General features: G+C 30.6%; 1 protein-coding gene across 10 annotated transcripts in view; it reads right to left on the bottom strand.

Moving 5' to 3' along the window:
- Positions 1 to 24,192, bottom strand: part of LOC127729897 (sarcolemmal membrane-associated protein-like) — an 83,401-nt gene that overhangs the window by 37,389 nt on the left and 21,820 nt on the right. For 7 of the 10 annotated variants that reach the window (XM_052237912.1, XM_052237861.1, XM_052237903.1 and 4 more), the window contains exons 4-22: positions 23,340 to 23,406; positions 21,806 to 21,893; positions 20,265 to 20,360; positions 18,181 to 18,252; positions 15,832 to 15,909; positions 15,273 to 15,335; positions 14,546 to 14,683; positions 13,553 to 13,663; positions 13,087 to 13,144; positions 10,271 to 10,393; positions 9,482 to 9,541; positions 9,157 to 9,198; positions 8,256 to 8,318; positions 7,638 to 7,700; positions 7,107 to 7,172; positions 5,889 to 5,906; positions 2,193 to 2,255; positions 1,300 to 1,461; positions 406 to 468 (exon numbers count right to left, since the gene is read on the bottom strand). In XM_052237912.1, coding sequence (XP_052093872.1) covers positions 406 to 468; positions 1,300 to 1,461; positions 2,193 to 2,255; positions 5,889 to 5,906; positions 7,107 to 7,172; positions 7,638 to 7,700; positions 8,256 to 8,318; positions 9,157 to 9,198; positions 9,482 to 9,541; positions 10,271 to 10,393; positions 13,087 to 13,144; positions 13,553 to 13,663; positions 14,546 to 14,683; positions 15,273 to 15,335; positions 15,832 to 15,909; positions 18,181 to 18,252; positions 20,265 to 20,360; positions 21,806 to 21,893; positions 23,340 to 23,406 — 1,494 coding nt within the window. The remainder of the gene's footprint in view (positions 1 to 405; positions 469 to 1,299; positions 1,462 to 2,192; positions 2,256 to 5,888; positions 5,907 to 7,106; positions 7,173 to 7,637; positions 7,701 to 8,255; positions 8,319 to 9,156; positions 9,199 to 9,481; positions 9,542 to 10,270; positions 10,394 to 13,086; positions 13,145 to 13,552; positions 13,664 to 14,545; positions 14,684 to 15,272; positions 15,336 to 15,831; positions 15,910 to 18,180; positions 18,253 to 20,264; positions 20,361 to 21,805; positions 21,894 to 23,339; positions 23,407 to 24,192) is intronic. The other 3 variants (XM_052237845.1, XM_052237852.1, XM_052237872.1) reach the window with 3 other exon arrangements.

The raw sequence follows: 24,192 nt of genomic DNA on the forward strand, positions 1-24,192 counted from the left end.
GTTCAGACATAACCCCCAAAATCAATCCCAACCTTCCTTTTGTGGTTATAAACCTTGTGTTTAAATTTCATAGATTTCTATTAACTAATACTTAAGTTATTGTTCTGAAACCAAGTGTCTTCGGACGACGACCTGATACCAATATACGACGTATAAAAATTGCTAACTTGCTACAATTCAACGTTATCAAGCTGCCGACTAAATATTAAATCATTTCCTTTCAAGTTTTCTTTCGAATGGACAGACAGACTCAGACGAGCGGTTACTAGACCTCCTTCCCCTGTTAGCAACACAGGTAAAATTGATAAACAACAGATGTCAATTGAAGAGAATGTCAACATTGGCCTTTTAGCTAGAAAAGGTATAAAATGATATAAAAATTTGTTTTAATAAAGAGTACTTTACCTTTACATTTGGTCAGTTCGCCCTCAGCTCTCTTCTGCAGTTGTCTTGCTTCTCGAAGCAGTTCTATAAACAGAAAATACTCTCTTTTAATTAAGTTGAAAGATCATTTAAAGCAAAGATTTTCAATGTTACCAACTCTCAATACTTAAAATGATTGCCAAGTTCATCCCATAGATCAATGAAGATAACAATATTTATGAATTAGAGATAATTCAAATTCTAAAACTGAAAATAGGAAACTTGCCAGGCAATTTATTTAAAAAAAAAATAAATTATTAAGTATGAAATAATAATCAGGAACCTCAAAATAACCCAAATTTATGTTAGAACATTTCTAATGACTTTAAAACATTTTGTATTGATTTTTTTTTACTTAAATGAATAATAATTTTATCCAAAAAGTTAATTTGCATGCAATAGGCTTTTATATTTTATTATATAATCATATGAAGTGATTATCAGTTCTTGTATAAATCAAACTTGTCCATAGCTGCATAAATGAAAATGTTACACTGATAATCAAACATATCTTTGAAATATAATGGATATAACAGTTGAAAAACGAATATGTGCCCCACTCACACTATACCATTTTCATGATTAAGTGAGCTGTGAAATATGGGTCAACCTAAATTTGGCATATATTTTGGAAAGTTTACATTATAATGAAAATGTGAACTTAATTTCCAGCTTACAATAATATGCTTATCTATCATTAACAAAAACAAGGTTAAAACTTAATACCCCCTCTGCTATGGCGGGGGCATAAAAACCTTTATCCTGACACAGGATGGACATATCAACAGACAAATGGACACACTGACTAACAGGCAGACAGACATGAAAACATAATGTCCCCTACTATCATCGGTAGGGCATAAAAACAAACCTTACCTTTCAAATTATCATCATCTTCAAGACCAGAGTCAGTTAAGTCTGAATCATCTAGGTGATTACTCAAAGTCTGATCAAAGCTTGAAGCTACGACTGTCATGTCAGCCTTATCTGTGGTGGTCTTTATATTAACTAATTCTGTTTCCAGACTCACTACTCGATCTAATTATGAAATGTAAATATATATTCACTTAACATACAATAATTCATTGTTTAATCACAACTTATAGAACAAATGTCTATATTGAAAGTAAAACTAAAGTTCAAAACAGTTTTTGTTATACACTTTACAAATTTTCCTCTTATTCTAAAGTGTTCAAAACAATTTTTGTTATACAGATTTTCTTCTTAACAAAAGTATGCTAACTAAAGGCATCTAAAGTTTCTTTATAAATGTGTGCTGCTATGGTAAGCTTACATGTGACAACTTTTAGATAATATTGATTTTTAAGAAAATATAAGTCTGTACTAAGTTCATGTTACAAACTACTTATCTACTGAAATAAATCCTAGACAAATTATCATCGAGACCTAACCATCTAGGGAGCACTATTTTCATTTTTTTTACTCAATAAATCAGTTTCTATGAAAAAAATAATGATTCAGCCTCTTTTCCAAAAAAAATTAAATTGAAGGCCACAAAATAAAATAAACTTTAACAGTAAATTTTCTGTGAGATTCAATGTTTAAGACTGATTTAAGCATATAAAAGCTATATTTCAAAATGTCCTTATAAAACTGACTAATGGGTGTGAAATATTACCAATATTTTGTACCAATTATTTAAGTCTTACAACCAACTGGATTCTACAGTTCTTTCATTTAGGAAATAAGCAACCAACCAGTAATGAAATATTGCCTTATCCCCCATTCTATAGAGTTAAATGAATCACCTTGTAAAGTTTTGATTAGTGTGTTACTGCCATCAGCCTGTTTGTGAGATTCTTTCAGTTGCACTGCAAGAAAATCACACCAATGTTAGTATGCCATATACAAATGAGTGTGAAAAATAGGTGAAAAACAATAAGATACCAATTTTCATAATCCAAAAAAAAAAGTCCTTCCTTTTTAAATTACACGCTTTACACAGTTTATTTTAAAACTATAAATGATCAAATGTTCCACGGATGTAGATTTTGTGCTCTTATAATTTATTTTATGATTAATTGAATCTAGAATTTTCTAAATGAGGATAAGTATATTCATTCAACAACACTATAATGATAGAGGATTGTGTGCAGCTCACACATTTTTACTGCCTGCTCTCAACACCTGTTAAAGTCAACTAAGGAGGCATGTAATGGTAGAGAAGTGAAAAAGAAGAAAACTACAATCAATATAGGTCACAGTGACTTATTTTCAATTGAGAAACTTTAAAGGCTACATAGATGCATCCTTTCACCAAGTGACATGTTTATATATTACTTTGTTAATGTGATGAACTATTTTTCATGTCTAGGCCTTTTATAGCCGACTATACGATATGGGTTATTCTCATTGTTGAAGGCCATACGGTTGCTTATAATTGCTCACATCCACTTTATTTGAACTTTAGTGGATAATTGTCTCATGGACAATCATACCTCATCTCCTTATTTTTATAAAACATAGAAACTGTATAAAATTAATCTCAAAAATATGAAAATTGGTATCTTTTTATACGTAAATAAATTTTTAAATATTATATATGTATATTGCAGTTGCTAGTTTAATAGTAAAATGTTAGGGAGGGAGTTCCTCAGGAAATTTCTAAGGATTTTTGGTAATTTTAATTATAAAACTAAAAAATTATGGATGAGAGTATTTACTCTAATTAGCCATGTATAATCCATATTTATGTATAATCTGTTCACTCTTTTTTCATCAAGTGAGTTTTAAAAAAAGATGTGTCACTTGTTCAAACAGCCAGTGAAACTCTGGTATCTTTCAAGTCATGTGTCAGTGTTTTCAGTATTTTAATGAACACAAACAAAAATGCTGATGTATGATTCTAGAACACTTCACAGGTATCAAAATAAGCCAAAATCACTTAAAAAATAAATATATAAGTTGTGTTTTCGTTTTTTAAATTGTGTGTGTAAATTGCAAGCATATTGGGTGAGACCGAGCGAGTATGTGGAAGTCCCATATTTAATAGATATAACAATAGAATAGGACTTTGAAAGTAAAACAGTACTGTCTTTAAGTTAAATACTGTTTTATTTATTCAACACTTAAAGGTGTGAAGGATCTTTAACTTAAACAAAATACTGGCAGCTGAAATAACTGATTAAGTTTTTTTTACTTTCTACATAGTTGTGCAACACTATTAGAAGAAAGAAAAAATTTGTAATGAAGCATTATATTTTGATATTCATCAATAAATACTGGAATTTTTAATTAAAATTGCATATTAATATGGATTAGGTAAATGATTAAAGAATTGAAAAGAAATTTGACAAGAACAAACATGGTGAACTTAAACAAAAATTGCAACATCTACTTTTTCTGTCATTTCTAGCTTGAAGTACTGAATAATTGTTCCCCCTGCCCTGAAATTTTAATTTTTGAGTCATAAAACTGTGGATTATACATGTCCAAATTAGGTATGTACTTTTGGAATTGAAATCATTCCCATAATTATGACATCAGAAATTTCCTCAATAAACACTGACAGGAGATATTTCTTTCCTGTAATGGTGGACAATTGTGCAATTGATATATAGTTGTATATGGTATTTAATTGAATAGCAAATTAAACAATGAATTTGTTTTGAATGAAATACTTATACTGCTTAGTAAGTTCTTGTTTATTGCAACATTAATCTGTTTACTATTGTAAATGGTGAGTTGAAATTGTTTGCTTACAAAATAATTGTTGTGCAATTGTGTTGGGGGTGGAATTGCTGTGTGTGTCAACATAAATTTTTTTTAAACAGCAAGTATATTTCAGTTTTACACAGGAACAACCAGTTTATTTAAAAGGTGGACTTGTATAATAGGCTTATAAAACTTACAACAGGTATGTAAAGATAACATTAGATACAGTCAGTGCTCATAAATATTCATGATTTATGGTTTTTTACTACATAGTTCATACAAACCATATAAAAAAAATTAAAATAATAAGATGACCTGTTATATTGGATTTTCATATGATCACCACCAAAAATACTCAGAAATGATTACAGTTGATTTTAATCTAGCTCAATATAGGGGTGGAACCGTGGAAGGACTTTTTTTCAGGACGTAGGGATTGGATCATTATTTTTGCAGGAATTTGGGATTAACACTTATCGGAACTCAATTAATTTTTTGGGATCCAGGAAAGACTGCTTTATTTTTTTGGGAATTCGGGTTTCAAATTTTATGTTTTTATAATTCTCATTTCTGGATGACACCCCCTCCTACCTCCCCCTCTTAATTTCTTCTGATAAATTACAGTGGAATGGTCAGCAAGAGCCAATACAACAAGAATGCATGTGTTGTCCTGCTAAGCATACCCCTTCTTGTAATTCAAAGTATCTGAAAACCAAGAGTTGGTATCTGAAAGATCTGAAAGGCAATTTCACCTTACAACTCATCACTTCCAAGCTGTTGACTTAATTGTTTTAGAATTTTTTGAGAAAAGTGTGACAAAAATTTTAGTTCATTCTGTATATTGAAAAATCAAAGTATCAGTGTCTGACAGATTTTAAAAGTGTTCGCAAGTAACAACTAATGACTGTCAAGCTGCTGATGAATAAAGTCATTCTGTTCAAAAGTACTGGAGACATAAGTGATGGAAATCTCTAATTTCATTCAACACAATATTGAAAAATTCAAAATATTGGCATATAGGAAGTAGGTGTCTGACAGACCTGAAAAGGTACAGAATTTTCTGAAAGCCCCAACAGTTCAGAAAAAGTTATGAATACAAAAGGCAGATGTACAAATAGATAAACAAATGAATGAATGAATGAATGGACGGGCAGACTAACAGACACAATACTCTCTTTATATTCCCTAGCTTTGCTAGACTGAAGGAGGTACTACAAAATAATGTAGACAATTCTAAATATCAAATTAGACATGGTTAAACAGTAATCATTTTTTTCCCAGATAAAAAATCATGCAATTATGCAGTAACAAAATGTAAATCAGGAATGCATTTTACAACCACTGACTGTAAATTGTACACTTAATTTAATTAGGTATTCTGTCTAGTGTGCTGTCAGCATTTTTAAATGATATAAACTGCTACCAAAAATTAAAAGACATTATGCTACAAAAGTTTCAACCAAAACACCAAAATATTAAGGCAATAAAGGAAAAGAAGCAGTAAAAATACAGAAATATTGCATAAACAAGATGTCAAATAAGCAATGTAAGCATAAAACAGCACAACAAGGTCAAATTCATTTTGAGTATGCATAAAACAGCAAAAAAAAGTCTGAAATAGGCAAACTCCTTTTTTAAATTTTGTTCTTAACATCAAAATGAATAAATGCAATATACATTTAATTTAATTTTTGTTTTGATTTATTACATTGTTTTATTTATAACATTACAGCACTGAGAGGGATATGGTAAAATAAAACAAATTGTCCATGTAAAATATCCACACTTACCATCATCAATTACTGCACCTTAAATAACACATGTAGGTCATAATAATTCTATCTCAATATTGAATTTCTTTTTCTTTTTTTCTTCTTCAAATTTATTAAAATTGTATAAAAAAAATCCCAAAAGTTTGTATTGTGTGTACTGTTCAAAAATGTTATTACTAACACCATATTATCCCTGATAAAGATACTTAAGGTATTCTTAGATAATTTAGGTTTGCTAATTCAAGTCCTTTTACTGTTTTGCTATAGTTAAAGATTTGAGTTTTTCTATCTTTCTAGACTTTTAGCATACCTGAATGATATATGAAAAATAACTGCATGCAATTCTAAATGTTCTGTAAATTTATCAATACTAATTAAAAATATTATCTTGAGTCTTGTTTTTCATTTGTCATTTCAAGGCCTTTTATTTCTTACTATGCTGTATTGGTTTTGCTCATTGTTAAAGGCCTATAGTTTTTAACTTCTATGTCATTTGGTCTCTGGTGGAGAGTTGTTTCCTTTGCAATTATACCACATCTTCTTATTTTTATATGTAAAGTTCTAATGCTGGGATTTCAAGTTCTATGATAATTTTTATGTACTGAACTAATTTCCAATGATATTCAAATATTTTCTTTTGTTTTAATTTATTCAAAAACCAGTACTATCAGACACTGATAAATTTGCAAAGAAGCAGACACAACCAGAAAACTGAACATAAAGAGATATGAAAAGCATTAGAAAATTATACAAAATGTTTGAGTCTTTGAAGGAAGACGAGAGTCGACTGCCGTCTCTTAAATAATATAAGCATAAATGTCAAAGAGTGAAGTTTGGTATAGAAAATACCAGATAACACTGAGATTAAAATTTAAGTAGCAGGTGCCCAACATCATGTCATTTAGCAAGTTTAGTGGAATTCTGTCAAGCAGTGCTCAAGAAGTTACTGATTAACAAACTGCTATAAGCCAATGGATAAGTCGATGTTTTGGTATGGGAAACTTAAAATCACTCAATTGAAAATTTGAATGGCAAGAAAAAAAAACATGTCCTGTGGCAGTATCTTTGAAAGTTTGGTTGAATTCTGACAAATTGATTTCTAGGAGTTGCAGATAATGTTTAGCATACTGTGACATCAACAACAATAAATAGAAGTACTCTCTATGTGTAGCTACAGTATTCTTATTAGGCCACACAATAAAATGCTTGATACATTAAGATAAGGCAGAAACTTACTTTTTAAGTCAGACATGGTATTCTCCATCATTTGGTTCATGTGCAAATCAGACAGCTTAAGCTTTTCTGCATAACAAAAGGGGAGACAACCCAATCAAAGTCAATACATGCAATGAAACTGTAAACTGAACAGGCAGCAAACAGAGAAATGAAAATATTTCTATGGAAATAAAGTCCATAAGAAAAGAGATATAAAAGCTTACTCAAATATACTGCTAAAATGTAATATATGACACTTAAAATATAGACAAACAATTAGGCTTGTGTGTTTATTTTACTAAACAAACAATGAACCAATTAAAAAAAAATTTAAAATAAAAAGTGTCATCTAATTTAAGTTTCTTATACAAAAATTGTTACATGCTATTCATAAATTATTTTTATAAATAATAGAACAAAGGAAGAGCAGTTGTAATGTATACCAGTTTTTGCAAGAAAAGTAGATACATAACAATCTGCTTTATTGAAGTAATGAAGTAAATAAATTTTGACCGCTTAATAATATAAACCCACATAAAGAAAATAAATTACCTTCTAAAGAAGATATCTTAGCCACATACTGCCTAGTATCCAATTGTGCTATTTCTAAGTCTTCTGAAAACAGATAGCATGGTGAGATTCAAGTTTTGTAATTATCATAAACATTTCATGAAAAAAATATTCAGAAGAATCTGGCAAATGGAAAATTAACAAGTTGAATTGTGAGTTATTGCTACAAATGATTCTTTTGATTGATTGATTGGTGTTAAACGCCACTTTCAACACTATTGTGCTATTTCGTGGCGGTCAGGTTTTATTGGAGGAAGCCGGAGTGCCCGGAGAGAACCACCGACCTTCGGTAGGAAAACTCACAATCCTAGTCAATTAAGATTGGAGTCAAGTGCACCTGTCCTGTGCGGGATTCGAACACATAACCAGTGTTGACTGGCTAGTGATACATTATTTGGACTACTTAGACCGCTCGGCCACCGAGGCCCCACAAATGATTCTAAGGTTAACAGTTGAGGAGGGAAGGACTGACAGAAGTAAACGAGTATACCCCCTAACACCCTCTTGTGTGAAAAACCATCAATAATCTATATAGAATGTGCATGTTCAATGTGTATATAAAAACATTTAAAAAAAAAATTAACCTGTTTTTTTACTTACTTTGTAATTGTTCAACTTTGTCTCCACTTTCCTTTAGTCTTGATTCAGAGTCTTCCATTTTTGCTATATACAGAAAATAAAGTTATAAATGACAACTATTGTTGTGATATGTCCCAATATCGAAATGATACAAATACTTCCTATACATATGCTTTCTCTTCATTCTAAATTTTACAATTAAACATCTTCAAATAGCTTGATTGCAATAGATATGATTTTTTGTAATTTGAAAGGCCATATAAATAGTACTGACAGAATGCAAGTAAGGAAAGAAAATATTCACTCATTTTAACAAAAAAGCAAAATAAATGAAATCTAGTCTCTCAGAAGAAGTTAAAAGAGAGAAACACTGGCTGAACAATTCACAACATGAGGTTTAAATCTTTGATGTATATATACAAATATTCTATAAAGGCTGAAAATTTAACTTATTCTACCCTCTAAAAAATCTTTAAAATAGGTACACAAAGTGTTGTGAACATATTTAATGTCTTTACAAACATTAACGCTCTGGGCTGAAAACTGCAAGATGAGTTGATTACGTGAAACAGGTACCGTGTTTTCTCTGTCAGATTGTGACTATTTCAATCCTCTTTTCAAACAAAAGAAGTGCTTTCAACTTATTTCAAATGGGCTAAAAGACGCACATATTGATTACTGTAACCAATATTGCTTATATATTAATTATATATAAGGAATGGTTGCTACAGTAGTTTATTTGGGTGCAGGACAGCCATCATTCTACTAGCAACAGACACATATTTTGTAAGCTATGCACTATTTGCTAACTCTGACCTCTACAAAAAAGTCACACAAAATTATCAAATATCAATGCTTCTGTAGACATTTCAAAATCAAAACAACTGAAGGTATAGGTTAACTTCTCTCTTATCAACATTACCTTTGTATTTTTCTATTTCATAGTGTAATTCTTTCAGTTTATCTGTAAAGTATAAAAAACAAACATATTAATTCATTGAAGTGGAAAATCAGCCTGTGGTATGTCTTACATTTTTATTCTTGTATTATTTACTTTTCCTTTTTTCTTCTGGAAATGGATAACTATGTATGTACTATTTCTCTTCTTTTTTATATTTTTGTTTCCTTTTTCTTCTAAGTCTTAAAATGCCTGTAACTTCCCACACAATTTTAAAATCACTAGTATTATTTGCATCAAATGTTTCATACTTGTTTATAATGTTATTTCTGATTTCACCATAACTTACTTTCAGATTCTTCAGGGTCTAAATCTTTAAGACTTGTAGGGATGATCTTTGATGTTTCATCTAATAAAACAAAAACAGATACAATAAATCCGTAAGTTTTCAGTTATATTTCTGCAAACAAACCCACAATCCTCTTTAACTGACCAGATTTATTGACCAGACCATTATGTTTTCATGTTTTATTGTTAGGGTTTCACATAGGTTTTTTTTTTAATTGTTAATATTTTGTCCAAGAAAAGATGTCCTACCTGTCCACTGATCATATTTTTGTTGGTCACACCTAGGAATTTTCCAAATCACCAAAAATTTTGTGCTCACATGACACCAAATCACAATTAAACAATATGAAAATTTTTAGTCACTCAAGCTTGAATAGGGACTTATCATCATATTCTCCTCAAAACTGAAGTGCATGGACTTTACTTCAACAGCAAACCAAAAATCAAGGTATATGAAAAATACCTGTTCTTCAAAACACCTTATGAGAAAAGTTCATTTAATTTGATTCCCTGAAGCATAGCTAAGAGTATAGGGCCTCATTTATTGCATGCAGTTGAGATTAATGGTTACTGATGTGACTGCATATCAAAAATCAATGATGCAGCATAATAACTTTTACTGAAATTGATGTTCTAAGAAAAAAACTATGTGTTTACAAAACAAAAGTAACTCCATTGTCATTTAGTAACATATATCAAAATAAAGGGAAGTAACCCAGATTTCTTATAAAATGTCATAATGAAATTTCTTCACAAGTCAAAAACAAATAAACAGTGAGCTGTGTCTTACCAGATGTATCAGAATTGAACAATTTTTTCTCATCAGTATTCTTGTCTTCTGTTTCATCATCATCTGTCTTTTCATCCAAATCTTTCTCATGATTGTTTGGTTCTTTCATTGATTCTAGTTTTTCTAAAATGTAATTTGGGTTATTTAAAATCAAGCCAAGAATTGTTTTAAAAAGCACTAAATTGGTATATGAAGAGTTCACAATCTACCATGCAGTGCCTTCAATTTAGCTTTATATACTATCATTTTCACAGAAAAAAAATCCAAATATTTATATAATAAAATGCTTCGCTGGGGCGCAGCTTGATACGACCGCAGAGGTCGAACCCTGAACAGTTGGGGCAAGTATGGACACAACATTCAAGCTTGATACAGCTCTGAATTTGGATTGTTATTAAATATTTGACACAGCATAGGTTTCTGACACAGAAAGAATGTGGTCTAAGAACTTGAATTTTTTTAATTTACCTATTATGGTCCAATGTCCAAAATCAAAATACATGGTTAGATTCAGCATATCAAAGAACCCCATATATTCAATTTTTGCTAAAATCAAACTAAGTTTAATTTTGGACCCTTTGGACCTTAATGTAGACCAATTTAAAAAACGGGACTTAAAATTAAAAATCTAAATACACGGTTAGATTTGGAATATCAAAGAACCCCAATAATTCAATTTTAGATGAAATCAAACAAAGTTTAATTTTGGACCCTTTTGACCTCAATATGAACCAATTTGATAGCGGGGCCTACAAATAAAAAATCTAAATACATGGTTAGATTCAGCATATCAAAGAACCTCATATATTCAATTTTTGTTGAAATCAAACAAAGTTTAATTTTGGACCCCAATTTGGACCAACTTGAAAACTGGGCCCATAATCAAAAATCTAAATACATGTTTAGATTCAGTATATCAAAGAACCCCATATATTCAATTTTTGTTGAAATCAAACAAAGTTTAAATACTGGACCCTATCTTGGACCAACTTGAAAACTGGGCCCATAATCAAAAATCTAAACACATGTTTAGATTCAGCATATCAAAGAACCCCAAGAATTCAATTTTTGTTAAAATCAAACTAAGTTTAATTTTGGACCCTTTGGACCTTAATGTAGACCAATTTAAAAAACGGGACCCAAAATTAAAAATCTAAATACATGGTTAGATTTGGAATATCAAAGAACCCCAATAATTCAATTTTAGATGAAATCAAACAAAGTTTAATTTTGGACCCTTTTGACCTCAATATGAACCAATTTGATAACGGGGTCCACAAATAAAAAATCTAAATACATAGTTAGATTCAGCATATCAAAGAACCCCATATATTCAATTTTTGTTGAAATCAAACAAAGTTTAATTTTGGACCCCAATTTGGACCAACTTGAAAACTGGGCCAAAAATCAAAAATCTAAATACATGTTTAGATTCAGCATATCAAAGAACCTCATATATTCAATTTTTGCTAAAATCAAACAAAGTTTAATTTTGGACCCTTTGGACCTTAATGTAGACCAATTTGAAAACTGGACCAAAAATAAAAAATCTAAATACACTGTTAGATTCGGCATAACAAATAAATAAATGTGATCAAAGATTTTACAAATCTAATGCGCCATACTGTGCAATTAAAGATTACTTCTTGAAATTTTTCAATATTTAAAATTTGAAAAAAAAATATTTGAAGAATAATTCTTTTTAATTTCTGAAATCTGAAATGAGAAAAAATTGGCCCCCCATAATTTCTTTTTATCCCCCCCCCCCCTTTTCCCCCCAAAAAAAATTCTTTCCCTCAAGATATGGTCATAATCTCAATTCAAATTTCCAATGGAGTTGGCAACCATAATTACCCATTTAAATTTACCATAGTGCTAACTTAATCTATTTTATAATAGAATTAATAAAAATATAGTGTCAAATCTTTCATATGGATTTTTTTGTAAAAAAAAAAGATGCAACATTTGCAGATATTTTTACTGGTCTTCCTTTATAAATATGCATTTCTTTAAACATAATTTAAAAGCAGTGTAAGGGAAGTAACCAAAACGTTGTATTTGGATTACCTCCCTTACACTGTTTTAGATTATCTTTATTGTTCATTAACCATTACTTTATACATAATTTAAAAGCAGTGTAAGGGAGATAATTTCAATGATGTATTTGATTTATCTCCCTTACACTGCTTTAAATTATGTTTTGAACTAAAGTATTTGTCCATTAACCAGGACAACCTTGTTTTTCCCCCTTTTTTGCCCCTAATTCCTAAACAGTTTGAGCCATGACCCCCCAAAGCAAATCCTAACCATCCCTTTGTGGTATGGAAACTTGTAGTATAATTTCAGAGAGATCCATACACCGTTCCACAGTTATTGTCTGGAAACTAGAAAATGCTCATTTTTGGCCCCTTTTTGGCCCCTAATTCCTTAACTGTTGGTACCATAACCCCAAAAATCAATCCCAACCTTCCTTTTGTGGTATTTAACCTTATGGTCAAATTTCAAAAAGATCCATTCACTTAAACTAAAGTTAGAGTGCGAAAACCAATGTGTATTCGGACGACGACGGCGGACGACGACGACGACGCCAACGTCATACCAATATACGACCACAAAATTTTTTTGCGGTCGTATAAAAATAGAATTGCCTAAAATTAAAGATAAATAAATCATCCTACATGAAATTAACATTTTTGGGCAATAAAATACTGTTAATAATGCATTGTTTAATGTAAATATATCCAATGATCTTAATAAAAAAGAAATAAGTTATACATTTCTATAAACTTGTGTGTGTAATTAGTATTATGTCAAACCTTTTAATGAAGCTATTTCTTCTCTCGCTACATCATTATCTGATTGCAATGCCTCCATCTGAAATTTAAAAAATAAAATTGAATATGTATGAATATATGTACAGTATATGCTATAGCTAAATCTTGTAAACAATTCTAAAATCCAAATAAAAATATTCTATAGAAACCATAAAATATTCTGTTTGTCTCATTAAATGGTAAAAGCTATCATGGTAAAACAGGAACCTTACTGAATTTTATGGTCATTAGTTATTCAGTAGAAAAAATATAGAACATAATTTGATTTGTTGATTATCAAACAAACGATAGACAGATAAAACTAAAGATGACTTTACTGTACATTCACTTCATATAGGAACATCAACATATAAGTGTTATTGCCTTATTTACGTTATAACTGTTTTAATATTTCATCTAAGAGAGATCAAAATTTTCCCTAAAAGCGAAGTGAACTACTATCTGTTACCTTTGCTGATAAAATGCTTTCCTCTTTCATAAGATCCTCTATTTTTTCCATGAGGTCAGTTTTTTCTTTGTCAAATTTTTCTCTCTCTTCCATATGACTATTCTCTGCATCCTATATCATAAAGCAGCAGACATTTAAATACTTTAAATTAAATAGAAAAGTAAAATTGACCTGGAAATTTATTACTTTAGAATTCAGAAAATAGATAAGAAAGTAGATTACTGTGAATTCATTCATTTTCATAGACACCTAATTTCAGGGATTGGGGAAATAAAATTGAGAATGGAAGTTTGTATTTCTGTAGATATTTGATTTCTGGGTTTGCCAAAGTCTGCATACAAGTTTATAGAAAATTGTACTTTGTTGAACATTTAAATTTGTGGTTTTTACCTATACCCATGAAATACAAGAAAAATTGGTATCTCACAAATAATAATGAATCCATTGTATTTACTTCCATTCCTTATTAAAAACATTGTATACAAAAATACAACTTCAACTGTAACATACGTTTTATTTTCAAGAAAAAAAGAAAGACAAAATGTTGAAAGTGTTGAATGCAATTTCATAAAAAATAAAAAACGGCAACTTTTTAATGTCTTTCAACCTTAACCATATCCATAACATAACTGCTTTATAAGATACATGATCTGTTAAAAGTTAATCATGTGAATTTGACCTGTTTTTCTCCTCAAAAGACCTGCAACTTCCATCAAGGATGCAAAAGTTTTATAGATTTCTTTATTTCTTTTTGATCCTATGACCTAAATATCAGCTTATTTAGCTGGTCCTATGACAATGTTACTTTTTTTCCAGACTGTTAACTTTGACCTTAGTTTTTTCATTGACTGTAAATAAAGATTTGCCACTTTTCTAAAGATGGACTATTGATTTTACATGTAAAGAACTGTATAAAAAATACCACTCATGCCACCTGATTTACTTATCAATTTAATCAGCTGATCTTGATATTATTATTCTATAAATTGGTACCTGTAGTTGCCCCTGAATATTTGACACTTCTTTGAGTTGATCCTGATATTTTTCTGCCAGTTGTTGCAACTCTTCTTGTGATTTTTCACACATATCTTTAAGATGACTACATTCTTCTTCTGTGTTATGTAATGATCTCTGTTGATATAGGTGATAAGAGTTTAATGCTTCTTAAAATATCAACAACCAAATTTGTATTAACTTTCTATAGTTGCTTTATAATATACAGTTTTATTGATCCATTCTGTATTTTACCTAACCATTCTTAGAAGATCTCTTACTCATGTTTGTTCGTCTTTAGATACTTATCTACCTTTTATTCCCTATGAATAATACAGGGGAAACAGCATACCAGTGTCAAGGAACTTGGGCCATACCCTCACCCAGCTCTATATGAAAAGACTCATAGATTTTCTTATCCCTTCCCTTTAAAATGTAACCCAAATATAACACCACCCTGGAAATAAAGAATTATACCTAACATTGCCAAATTGAAAATATTGAAACTATTGATGTTTCCAGACATAAATAATGAAATCTGTATTGAAAAGGAAATTTCCCAAAATAGTTGAAGGCTAATTGGTAATTGGTGTAATATAAGAGCATTATTTCAGTAATCATGATTAATGTGATGACTATCAAGTATTTTACTATCCATATTTTTTCTGAACATATACATTAATAAGAAGGTATCCCTGTAGAATCTCCTACAGCTGATTACACTTACCTCTAAATCTGATAATTTTCTCACAGCTTCTAATTTTTCTTGTAAAACTCTCCTTAATGATTCCTGAAAGGTACATATTGTTTACAATTTAACCAGTGTTTAAAAAGATATTTTTCATATTAGAAAAAAATAAGTGACTCCTGTATATATAAATATCTAACAAATCAACTTGGCATCTCATATAATAATACTGGTCTTCCTTCTAAAAACTGTTTGATTCAAGGGTACTCCTACCTTGACATTGAAAGAATGGTTTCTTTCAAGATGAAATAGCTGGCATTTCTACATCATTAGAGTTATTATGACATAACATAAAATATTAAATTGGAATGCAATACTGATATTTGTTTTTTATACCGTTTCACTAATGATTTGGTGCTTTTTATTTAAAATTCTTTGACCTACTTATATTCTCATTTTGCATCTGAGTATGAAATAGAACAGATTGGTGGAATGATTGCCACAAAAACTGTTTTTCCAGTAAAAAAATATTCTAAATATATCATTGCAAATACAAGTTATTTGCATAAATAACTTTTCCCATTATTAAAAGTCTCACCTTAGCAGTTGTTTCATACTGTAACTTTTCTTCTTGAAGAGTTACAACTTCTTGTCTTAAAGCATCTTCTGAATGATTCTACAAATATATTATATTTAAAGTTATTCATAACCTATCATGTCTTTAAAATGAGTTAAAGCTGTTATCCTAATGCTAGCAAGTTAAAGGTTTGGTTGGCTTGCTTGCTTTGTTTGTATAAATGTTTGCAAGCATTGTAATTAAGATTGACATCTGCAATCAATAGATAGGAAGGGCTTCAACTTGTATACATTGCTTAACTTCCAATAACATTTATAAGTATAATGTATACAAGCTGAACCCCCCCCCCCCTATCTTTTGATAGCAGATGTCAATCTAAGTTACAATGCTTGACCAAACAAGTTTCATAACATTTGGTTGAGGCAAACTAAAGTTAGAGAATGGAAACAAATTTTGGGACGTACGGATGGACGTACAGAAGGACAAGGGTAAAACTTAATGCTCCCTCTTCTACGGCGGGGGCATAAAAAAAAGTCTGCACATAAAAAGTACTACTATATATTGGCAGTAAATAATGATATCAAAATTTGAAGGTGAATAATTTCCATAATAAATAAATGGGGAATGTGTCCATGGGCCACAGATGATATCCCCGCTTGCATATCATATAAAGTTAGAAAGGGACATAACTGAAGAACGGTAAAAGTGACGATCCCCAAATTTGTACTTGATCTGAGTTTTGTGGTAATAAGTATTGTGTATAAGTTTCACAACATTTGGTTGCGGCAAACTTAAGTTAGACAATGGAAATGAAAAATTCAGCAATTTTTCCAATTTGTAAAGGGGCATAACTCTAGAACAGTAAAAGTGACGCCACCAAAATTCAAATTTAATCTGTATTTTGTGGTAATAAGCATTGTGTATAAGTTTCATAACATTTGGTTGAGGTAAACTTAAGTTGGGAGAACGAAAACGAAAAATTGAGCAATTTTTCGATTTGTAAACAGGAATAACTCTGGCACAGTTAAAGTGACACCACCAAAATTCAAATTTATCTGCATTTTGTGGTAATAAGCATTGCGTATAAGTTTCATAACATTTGGTTGAGGCAAACTAAAGTTAGAGAATGGAAACGAAAAATTCAGCAATTTTTCCATTTGTAAAGGGGCATAACTCTAGAAAGGTTAAAGTGATGCCACCAAAATTCAAACTTGATCTGTGTTTTGATGTAAATAGCATTGTGTATAAGTTTCACAACATTAGGTTGAGGCAAACTTAAGTTAGAGAATGGAAATGAAAAATTCAGCATTTTTTCCAATTTGTAAAGGGGCATAACTCTAGAACAGTAAAAGTGACGCCACCAAAATTCAAATTTAATCTGTATTTTGTGGTAATAAGCATTGTGTATAAGTTTCATAACATTTGGTTGAGGTAAACTTAAGTTGGAGAACGAAAACGAAAAATTGAGCAATTTTTCGATTTGTAAACAGGAATAACTCTGGAACAGTTAAAGTGACACCACCAAAATTCAAATTTATCTGCATTTTGTGGTAATAAGCATTGCGTATAAGTTTCATAACATTTGGTTGAGGCAAACTAAAGTTAGAGAACGGAAACGAAAAATTCAGCAATTTTTCCATTTGTAAAGGGGCATAACTCTAGAAAGGTTAAAGTGATGCCACCAAAATTCAAACTTGATCTGTGTTTTGTTGTAATAAGCATTGTGTATAAGTTTCATAACATTTGGTTGAGGCAAACTAAAGTTAGAGAATGGAAACCAACTTTGGGACGTACATACGGACGGACATACAGACGGACAAGGGTAAAACTTAATGCCCCCTCCGCTACGGCTGGGGCATAAAAAATAAATAGTATAACTGAAAATGATCTTTGTCAAATCAGGTAAACTGAAAATTTCTATTTCTTCCAACATAAGTGTATAGATAGACAAACACATGTTCAGTATTAAAGTGAGTAATTTATTGATGCAAATGCTTGTTGGAAAATGCAAGCAGTACCACTGAGTTCAAGATCAATTTTAAAATTGTGATCTACGAAAACCTTATGGGCATCTTTACCCCTGTAATTAAAGAATCATTAAACATGTCACTAATTCAGTTTTCTTCGCCTATAATATCAATATTTGAGTTGTGTGTTCGGACACAGGAACAGCAAATTTTTGTCTAGATCTAGAGTGCTTTGACACCAAAATAACTGTAATTGTCCTATTGGAAAAGAAATAGTTCATGGGGGCTTGAATTATTTCTTAATTAACCAGTACACTCCACGACTTTAAAACTGAGCTATTTAGAAAGTATTAAAAGTGTACACTCCCATCCTTTAACTTAGCTTTAACTATCTTTCACTTACTTTTGAGTATGTATGTAGTTGATTTTCTAGCACCTCTAGTCTGGATAATAATCTGTCTTCATCAATTAAAGCCTGAAAATAATGATATTTTAATCAAATCAAAAGTTGTAGTTTGTTTTCAACTTCTAAACATACAATCATAATGATAACAATCACACCAGTATTAGTAGTAAAGTAGAACATTTATGTTTTGTAAAAACAATTTAGTTTTTGGTAACAGAGACATAAATCAAGACATCATTAAATGATGACATAGTACTAAACCTAAGGCTGCAGTTCTCTCTGGTAAAGTTGACATTATAGGCAGTTTTTGGCTGTTCTGTTAAGGTCCTTGATATAAAAGGCAGTTTTTGGCTGTTCTTGTTTAGTCGTGACATTATAGGCAATTTTTGGCTGTTCTGTTTAGGTCCATTTGTTTTTTGTGCTAGCAAACAATCTACATTCATTGCTTCTCCAAACTTTTGGTGTACTGGAGAAAGGTTATGCCAGAAATATGTTATGAATGCACAGAAATCTTATTGTATGATTCTTTCTCCCCTTAAATGATGCCTTTTCTGCTTTCTGATCAGTAATGTTTATAAATTTCAAACAGTATCCTATTTTAAACTCCATTGTACAGTGGTGACAACACAAAACTCAAATTTTAGCAACTAATAAAACATCTGTCAATTGATTTAAAAAAACATGTACTGTACAAGGCTTCCAAAACGGTCATATATTCCGGACATTTGTATAATGTCCGGTAAAAGTCCGGCTGGGCAAAGCATGAAACGGACATCTACTTTTTAGTTTTCAAGGCTTAAGAGATGGTCATTTTAACATAATTCACGATCTTTTTGACCCAATCTTTTGCCTTTAACAGCCACACATTTCCGGTCATAAAAGTGACATGATCATTAAGTACTATCAAAACAACCCCTACTTTAATACCTTCTCATTTTAATCAAGGCTAATTAGTTGTCGAACAGCTGAATTTACCTGTTCAGGTGACAGGTAAACTATTTTGAACCGGACATTGATCGGTCTATTCAAAGTTATTTTCTTACATTTCAAAGGTTTGCATCTAATTAATTTAGTCAAAAAGATTTAAATTATCAGAAATACGTTTACAAATATGATTTGATGAAAAAATTAAAAAGGTGAAAATGAAAAATCGTCGTAACCACGTTGTTTGAACCAGAGACATGTCTCTGTTTGAACTAGTACACGTGTGCGCATGTGCGCAGGTGTGAAATTTAATTATGCATACTAATTTCTTCAAAAAATGCTTAAATTGTCATTGATACCTTTATCTCACGTTTATTTCGAATATTTTCTTGAAGAAATAACGTAGAAAGAGCTACTTACACTCATTCATGCTTTGCAAACGTACACGGAATTTACGTATCCGTCTCTTGTCCATGTTTTACCATTGTCAAGATAACATCCGGTTTAGATTTAAAAATGAAAGTAAAGTTTTTGACAACGTTATTTTGCACAAATAAAGAGTCTAAGCAGATATAAGTACGCTGATGTTGCACACTTCGAATGATGCACTGCCAATTTAACAGTTTACGTCAGAACTTCGAATTTGAATCTAAGAAAGTTTAATATCGTTTTTTTTTTAATGTCAATCATTGGGATGGCCAACTCGGCAACTGATTACCATAATTGCCTTTTATTTATTTAGTCTTAAGTGATTAAAATCGGGATAATATATAAAATGTCCGGCTGGCTAAAAATAATTTTGGAAGCCCTGGTACTTTATATGTACACTTCATATATATGTATATTTGCCATAAGGTGCTAAGTTAAATATCTAACTATGTAAGACATTTCGGTATTCCAAATAGTACCAAAACACAAACTTTACATAGGGCTATCTTTATTCCTTTTTAAAATTACTTTAATATAATTTGTATATAGTTTTTCCAGAATATCATGTTACAGTTTCCCACAAGGTCCTGATTAAGCTTCTGTCCATTAAACCCTATATATTTAAAGAAGTTTAAATGTATACTAAAGATGGACAAAAAAGAAGTACAAATGGCCTTTCAGACCAGATGAGTTTAAACAATATGATTCTAATGTTTAAATGATTATACCTGCCAGCCATCTTCTGATGATTCCTGTGTGTTGTTTAACAACTGTTGTAATGTACTAAATTTCTGTTCTAACATCTTTTCTCTGTGTAAGGCCTCCTGTAAGTTGAAAAAAATGGGTAAAATAAAGTAATACAACATCTAAATAAATATAAATCAAATGTTTGAGAGGACACAAAACCAGGTTTCTGAGAAAAAATTTAAACGATATGATATTCCTTCACTAAAATCCTTGATACATTGGTTTGAGGCACATAACTATTTCAGATGGTTACAGATGGTTGGCTGTCTCATTGAAATTATACCAAACATTTACTTTTACTCACAGGCAAACAAAATTTGATCTTTAAATAAAGTTTCATGCCAATGAACCATTCAAATAAGAACAAGTAGTAAATATAATAAACTGCTTCACTGAGCGCAGCTAGATACGCCCGCAGAGGTCCAACCCTGAACAGTTGGGGCAAAAATGGACACAATATTCAAGCTTGATTCAGGTCTGAATTTGGATTGTAATTAAATATTTGACATATGATAGGTTTCTGAATAAATGTAGTCAAAGAACTTGAAATTGGTTATATGAATTGAATTTATATTCAATTAAAGATTTCTTGCTGTTGTGCAATACTTAGTAAATCTGTTGTAAATAGATATAAGAAGATGTGGTATGAGTGCCAATGAGACAACTCTCCATCAAAGTCAAAATTTATAAAAGTAAGACTATAAACAAATAAAGTTCAATAATTCTCAATGTCATATTAGAAATTTATGAAAATAAAAAGGGAGCTTACATCAATAGATATAAACAATTCACCAAAGTTTCATGAGAATTGGTGACAGCATTTTTGAGTTATTGTCCGAAAACTGGAAAATCACCCCTTTTTTTAATGAATAAAACCCATAACTCAGAAATGTAAAATTTTAAATTTATAAAATTCTAAAGGGAGCTTACATCAATACATACAAACAATTCACCAAAGTTTCATAAGAATTGCTGAAAGCATTTTTTAGTTTTTGTCAGAAAAATGGAAAATCCCACCTTTTTTTTATGAATAAAACCCTGTAACTCGGAAATGTAAAATCTTAAATTTATAAAAATAGAAAGGGAGCTCATGTAAATAGATATAAACAATTCACCACAATTTCTTGCAAGTTGATAAAAGCATTCTTGACTTATTGTCCGAAAAATGGAAAATTCCCCTTATTTTAATAAATAAAACCCCATAACTCGGATATGTAAAATCTAAATTTTAAAAAAACGAAAGGGAGCTCACATCAATAGATATAAACAATTCACCAAAGTTTTATGCAAATTGGTTAAAGCATTTTGGAGATAATGTCCGACATGTTGACGATGGACGGACAGACGGACGGACGGACAGAGGTATACCATAATACGTCCCGTAAACGGGCGTATAAAAATAAGGAGATGTGGTATGATTGCCAATGAGACAACTCTTCACCAGAGACCTATTGACATAGAAGTGAACAACTATAGGTCACATTGGGAGACATTTTGATGAATACAGGCCATAAAACTATACCTGTAAATACTGGGCTAATTGGTAAAGTTCCTGAGACTGTATAGTGAAACCTGGGGTAACAGTATTGGCAAAGTGTCCATCAGTGTAACTGTAACAGAATACAATTCATTTATAATACATCTCAAGTTTGGTTATGAATCAAAACTGTTAAAGAAAATGCACATATATTTATTTATTGAATTATTATTTTTCATATAAATAAATGGGCAAAAGATGTCATTTTATCTGTGTTTTCTTAGTTTTAAATCATAATATACAAGGATTTGCATAACAACATGAAACCACCCTGATGGTCTGCGGTAGCATAATTGCCTCTTTGTAGGGATGTTATTTGTTCTATCCCCAGCTAGGTCAAACCAAAGATTGGAAGATTTGTATTTGCTGTTTCTCTCCTAAGCACATAGCATTTTGGAGTAAAAGCAGAGAATGGTTGGCTTGGAAACAAAATAAAATGTCTTGGTAGGGTGACATGTCTTCCTGTGGACTGCTATCTTCTGAACTAGCACATTAAAATTCTGACTCAGCTTGTAGGTGTAGTACAACGCAGGATTATTTCATTATCTTATTCACGTTCTCATCCTGATATGCATGTAATGTTTGCCACTGGACATTTAACATTAATCCTTCATCATCATAACCACATGAATGTTACATATTTCTAAACCAAAATTTTAGATATCTAAATATCACTGAATGACGTAGAATGAGTTGTATGTCATTTTACTTGCATATAAACTCTTATAATCTATAGAGGCCTTTGGTTATTTTGAATATTAGCACAAATAGACTGTAACTCTATTTCTACACATGACCTTTACCTAAATGAATTAAAACAAATTTTATAACTAAGAATAGTTTTAATAAAAAGTTCTGTACCTCTCAATCCATACAACACTTGGTCTACATCCCATGTTGTTAAGCTAACTTTATTTTGTTGTTATATCTGAATTATTGATTATTTGTATATATTATACACTTATTTGTATATATATATTATACACTTATTTTCACATAATTATTGTAATTAAATATTATCATCTTTCTGACTGTTTATTTGTTCATTATTTAACAACCAATGAATACAAGGACAATCAGTATTTATAATGGCTGTTTTAAGTACATGGGATCCATATGAAAGGATTTTGCTTCTGGACAATTAAAACAATATACCATTTTCTTTTTCCATGTGATTTCATTACTCAATGTCCTAGTTTAAATTCACACTACAGTTATGCCATCATTATTAAATTAATCTGTCTCATGTAAATTTATCAAATCTATTTCCATTTGGTGGTGGCCTAAATTCAGTGACAAACAAAAATTTCACTTCAATCTGTCTGTTCTCACACAACACTTGTTTTTGACAGCATTGAGATGGTTGTCATTAAAAGGTGGAAAATAAGGATTTAGCCTTGCTACATTTGCTTTGAACAAAATCTCTATAAATTGTATTATCTTGGGAGGCTTGATATTCCGTAGTACAGTATTATACTCTATGTTTCTTCCTGGATATTGACTTTGATGTATAACTTACATATTCTTTGCTTCCCTGCCATCTGGATGAAACAAGGTAATGGTTGCTATTATACATCCATGAGTTACTGAAATAAAAATATTATCATTGTCAGGCGTACTATTAGAGAATACTATTCTAATTTATACAAGAACAAGTTTTAAACTTTACACACATTAATCTATCTTCATCAATTGAGTATAACCAAACGATACTATTTAAATGAATGTATCTGCTTTTTCATGTGTTATTTTCCCACACAGACTAGACATGCTAATTCTATTACAAACTTCATTTACTGAACATACTTTTATATATAACGAACAAAAAAAGACAACCATTTGAGAAACTACATCAAAAGATCATTGTTGGATTTATACATGTATGGTGAGAGAGAGAGTGAGGAAATATTATGTGTATCAAAATTCTGTCAAGTTTTGTTTTGAGACATAATTTTTAATAAATGAGCTGGGGCTTGTCTTATACTCCTTACATAGCGTAGTTACTTTTAGTAACATTTCTGGGACATCCCATTTCTATCTTAAGTTTTAATATGTTTGGTGATTCTTGTTATCTCATGAGGGGAACCAGTCAACTAACATCTTTGTATAATACAAAAGCAAAAAGGGGAACCAGTCAACTAATGTCTTTGTATAATACAAAAACAAAAAGGGGAACCAGTCAACTAACGTCTTTGTATAATACAAAAGCAAAAAGGGGAACCAGTCAACTAACATCTTTGTATAATACAAAAGCAAAAAGGGGAACCAGTCAACTAACGTCTTTGTATAATACAAAAACAAAAAGAAACATATCTATCTTGGCATCTTAATTTTCCCTATGATGAAAGATGAACGACATTTCTATTGATCAT

The sequence above is a fragment of the Mytilus californianus genome, unplaced genomic scaffold, assembly GCF_021869535.1.
Source record: "Mytilus californianus isolate M0D057914Y unplaced genomic scaffold, xbMytCali1.0.p SCAF_1, whole genome shotgun sequence".
Classification (NCBI taxonomy): domain Eukaryota; kingdom Metazoa; phylum Mollusca; class Bivalvia; order Mytilida; family Mytilidae; genus Mytilus; species Mytilus californianus.